This window comes from Lactuca sativa, chromosome 7, assembly GCF_002870075.4.
Source record: "Lactuca sativa cultivar Salinas chromosome 7, Lsat_Salinas_v11, whole genome shotgun sequence".
In the NCBI taxonomy this organism is placed as follows: Eukaryota; Viridiplantae; Streptophyta; class Magnoliopsida; order Asterales; family Asteraceae; genus Lactuca; species Lactuca sativa.
Window position 1 is genome coordinate 2,586,913 of NC_056629.2, and position 5,218 is coordinate 2,592,130.

General features: G+C 29.4%; 1 protein-coding gene across 1 annotated transcript; it reads left to right on the plus strand.

Moving 5' to 3' along the window:
- The first annotated feature begins 3,625 nt into the window (after positions 1-3,625).
- Positions 3,626-4,296, plus strand: LOC111894651 (uncharacterized). Its single transcript, XM_023890746.3, has 2 exons — positions 3,626-4,013; positions 4,106-4,296. The coding sequence occupies exons 1-2, from the start codon at positions 3,709-3,711 to the stop codon at positions 4,134-4,136; spliced, it is 336 nt and encodes a 111-aa protein (XP_023746514.2). The 5' UTR covers positions 3,626-3,708; the 3' UTR covers positions 4,137-4,296.
- The last annotated feature ends 922 nt before the right edge of the window (positions 4,297-5,218 follow it).

The window sequence follows — 5,218 nt, forward strand, 5'->3', positions numbered from 1 at the left end:
TTTAAAATAAAATAAAAAATTGTTTGATGTTTTAAATAATTACAATGATAGAAATTAAAACGTTAAGCAAATAAATTTTGAAAAATTAATTAACAATAACAACAACTATAAATAACATTAAACCATATATTATATTTAATTTTATTCATGAGTAATCCGTGGGTAGAGGTCAATCAATAAATTTAGATTATGTAGTTTTAATAGATGTATATATTATCATATAATTCAAAATAATCAATCTATTATATCAACTTAGTATATGAATTATTATATCAAATTTAACAACAACGTTATTGTTATATTTAAAAAAACATATATTTGTAAAGATTCCAGCTATATAGATCCTTCTGCGCAACGCGCGGGCATTCGTCTAGTATATATATAATGTGAAACACACAAGAAACATATGTATGCATATAACTAGAATGTGCGTACATGAGACGAGGGTCATATCGCCATATCGCTCAATTTAGGGTATATAAAGGTATGGAGACGATATGACGTTCCAATAACCTTCCCCAAACGACGTTGTTGTATCAATTCAAAAACTAATTTAAAAAATAAATTATTTTTAATTTTTGTTTTTTTGTTGGAATGAGAAGTTGTCCCTATACATTTTCGCAGACGCACCTAATTCACATTCTTTCCTGTCTAAAGTGTTGAGACAACAAGTTGTCACCATTTCTTAAGAAGTCAAAATTGTTTCAACAAAGAAATTTCATTGCTATAGGTTCATCTATAGTGAACACATATGTCATTCATATAGGCCTCGTAGCTATACTTATTCAATTCACTCGAAGTTTGAACTCCCACAACTATTGTAGTTTTTTAAAAAGCTCATTAAATTCTCAAATTTTCATTTCTATGAAATATCCAATATTTCATGGTTGATGAACATCTTTTTTTCGTTTCTTTACGCTCTATAATTGGCATAGGGGGCTTAGAGGGGGCAAAGTGGGCAGCTGCACAGAGCCCGATTTTTTTCATTATATATTTTTATTTAAAAATAAAAAATTATAATAAAGATAAGGGCCCTTTTTTTCTTATTCGTCATGAGCCTTTAAGAATATTTTTTTTTTCAGAACCGGGCCATAATTGGTTTATATTTTGAAGTAAGGATCAAAGATTCAACGTACTCTCAATTAGTAGTTTTTACCTAACAACAAAGTGAAGGTTGCTATTCTTGAATGTGAGTCTTTGGTTAGAGTCACATACACACACTAACTAAACAATTAGTTGTCCACATTGCACATCATGTGTGCCAATTCTTGACTACAAAAACATTGCGTCTTAGAGGTTTTTTTACCCGATTTGAGGTGTACACGTGGAATAATATAATGATCTATGTGTTCTGCTGGTCTTCGGATGTGCTTGCTTTCTTTTTGGTCACTTATATTGTGACATGCAAACTTTCAATTGATCATTGGTATGTAGATGTGTGCTCGATTTCCATGTCAGAGTCTCTAATCACTATAAACATGTACATGCATAATATATAGGTAACACATAATTATGCTAAATATAGCCCATAGATATTGATTTTTTTTGTAAAGGTAGGTTGATTTTAAAAAACTATTGTAAAAAGAAGTTATATTTTTCAAATATATTATAGAAATAGATTGCTTTGAAGGAGAGGCCCATCATTTCTATCCTTCTCTATCGGCTTTTTTTTCCAAAAGAAAACATATATTTTCATCTTTAAACGTTACATGTTAGGAATTTAAGCCGTTAATTTTTATCTTATTTTATTTTATATCTTTTCAATTGAACAATTTATTTCTACCCTTATTTAATATATTAATTTATTTCATAATATATGATTATATCTTATGTATTATTTTTTACAAATTATACCCTTAAATATATTTTACAAACACCTTCAATTAGATACCAATATTGAATATATTACAAAATATGAAATTACAAGAACAATTAAAAAAGTATATTATAATACGAATGAAACATATATTTACAATACAAGTTAAACACTAACTTACATCATTAATTGAAAAACTTCATACCGCATTGAATCTTGGATGAGAACTTGCATAATTTCTTCTATTATGATCAGATTTGTGACAAAGTCTACATTTGTGAGGTTCGCCAGGATGGCGAATGTCCATCTCGTTATGAAATCGATTTGCATGCCTCCGACCTTGACGCACATAAAGTTTTAAGTTATTTCAACCAATAATCATTATAAGAAACTGAGAAAAACAATGACATATATTGATGTTTATATGACATAATAGTATGCACAGTATTTACAATAGAAAGAGAGTTATCCCTTCTATAACTACAAACTTCAATAACATGCGAAACATAGAAATCTTTCCATTTGCCACTTACCACATGTGCATGTTTGTTGAAAGTAATGGACAATGTACGGATTTCCACCTTTCCATTTATTTGTAACTTTATGACAATTTTGTAGACACCTTCATTGTAGTCAAACACGGTTAATTTATGTCTTTGTGCATGAGTTTCTCGATTTCGAAAAAGATGTCACATACATGATGGTAGAGATGTATTGCAATCCAATGGAGCATCTCTACTTTTATAAAATGTTGTAGCATCACTAACTTTCACAAATAGTGACAACTCATACTAAACATTTTAGGTGTTATGGACTAAAGATTTCTCATATTTACAAATAAAAGATAATAAAAATATCATTACAATTACTATGATTTAGTGTTTAATTTATATTATAGTTTATTGTATAATGTGTACTGTAATATCGTTTTTAATTGATTTTTTTATTTTCTGACATACTATATTCAATATTGGTATCTATTTGAAGGTATTTGTATCATCTATTCAATAGTATAACTATTTAAGAATAATACATAAATTATAATCATATATTTTGTAATAAATTATCTATGTATAATATAAATGTAAAAATTGAATTAATCAATAATGAAAGATATAAGAAAAAAAGAGATGAAAGTTGAAGGGTGATATTTGTAACATGTAGGGATTTAAATGAAAATACATATCTCTGTTGTCGGAATAAACGATAGATAAAACATGGAAATAACGGGCCATGCTCAAACAAGTCTATTTCTACAACATTTTTTTAAAAGTAGCCTATTTCTACAAACCTTTTTGAAACAAGCCTAATTTTACAAAAATATAACAGACATATTGGGGATCCATGAAGAATATACAAATTAATTATGAACGTAGCAGTGCACGTAATCTTGGGATCAATATTTTATGGACACACTTCTCTGATTCTTACCGATCATTATTCCACACGCCACAAGTATTTCAATTCATGAAATTTTAAATAATCGCACGATCGAATCATATATGCATGCAACCTTACGTTTGGATTTCGTCATGAAACTAATAACCGATAAAAGTTTAGTTACTTGTACTATTCCGTCAGTATGTGAAAATGCTAAACTACCCTTGGACAAATGCATGCAAGACCCCTCTAACCAAGAAAAATATTTAGTTACTTGTACTAATTAATACATATGTTTCTAGATGAAAATGACGATACTATCCTTGGCTTGAAAAAACACAAGTCATTCTTAGGATACCTCTATATATAGTTTTGAAACTCGTACGTTTATATATGCCCGAGGAACAAAAAACATGAAAGAGGCAAAAATCAGAATTGCATGGGCTTTGGCGATCCTATTGGTGCTTGGGCGGCTGAATACACAGGTTGAAGGACAGCTTAGTCTTCCGTGCATGAGGATTAATCTTCGCATGATATCTTGTTATCTACACGTGATAACTTGTCACCCTAATTGTAGAAAAGCTCCATGTAACGATCAATGCACACCTCCCCCAATGTCGTGTTGTGTACAACTTGCGAGGATAGGAAAAGGTATAAACACTAATGCTGATGCAAAAAATCTATGTGACTGCATACAAGAAACCGTGATCGACAGACAAGGCACACCGTTTACTGGTGTCGGCCTCTCAGTTCTTCCCAATGAATGCATGCTTGCAATGAAACTTCCTCCGGTCAAAGCTGATACCAACTGTAAAAAGTATGTTAAACAAACCTAATTCATCTTTTTTTCTCATAACTTAACTGTATATTAGTATGTGTATTGACCGTAATCTTGGTTTTCTTATGTAGGTGGAAGAAAAAGATGATAGTACGTGTCTAGCTTTCCATATATAAATATATAATGAGAATTGAAGCTAGCAATGAAATCGCTATATATGTTTTTATGTATAATCTTGAAACTTTGTCCATTTATACTAAAGGTTCACCTAGAATGCATCTTTAGCAAGTTTTAATAATAAGAATAACAAATTACCATGCGATTGAGTATTATTAACATATAGTTAGGTTGTGTTTGTTACATTAAACAACATAAATAAAAACTAGATGAGACTAGAGGTTTTCGCGGTGCAGTGCAATTTTGCACGTGCGGTTTCTTGTAGTTTGCTAAATAGTCATAATTTTATAAAGAAAAACACGTATAAAATAACTCTACCGTTAATTTAACAATAATCACCAACACCGACCAAGCCCATATAAGGAAGCTGCATACATCGAAATAAAATTAAAATGAATTCATCGCACATGCATTTTAAAATATGGTCTCCTTAGAATTAAATTAATAAAATATATTTTGTATGAGACCATATAATTTTGTGTAAGTCAGATCCCTCTCATAAATAAAAGGAACAGTGCAATTCAAAAACGATTTTATTATAACTTAATCAAAACACATTGCTACTAATGAAAATGTGACTTGTGAGCAACATATCTACCTGTGGTGTGAAGAAATGAGAAAAACTCAGCGACCTTAGACTTGAAGTGTCTAAGGTGTTGTTTTGTTTTTTTTAGGTAAAATATTTGCACTCTGTGTCTGAAACAGAAGAGATAGACCAAACGTCTGCAGTCTGAAAAAAAAAATTGTTTGTTTTTTTAACATCTGCAACCTATATATTAAAATAAATTAAAATCTAAATAAACTGATTTTTTAAAACTACAAAGTGATTTTTCATATTTTTATGATTTTGTTATAAATAATTAACAAATCTAGATCAACATTTTTATGTATTATTGTATAAAAAGTGAAAATAAAAATGGTACAAACTAACGTATATATTTGATAAAAACCAACAATTTTGGTCGCAAAGTTATACCTAAACATTGTAATTAGGAATAAAAAACTTGTTACATAAATGGATCGAAATAAACTTCGATTTTTTCAATTAAATCAATTAAAAACGTATC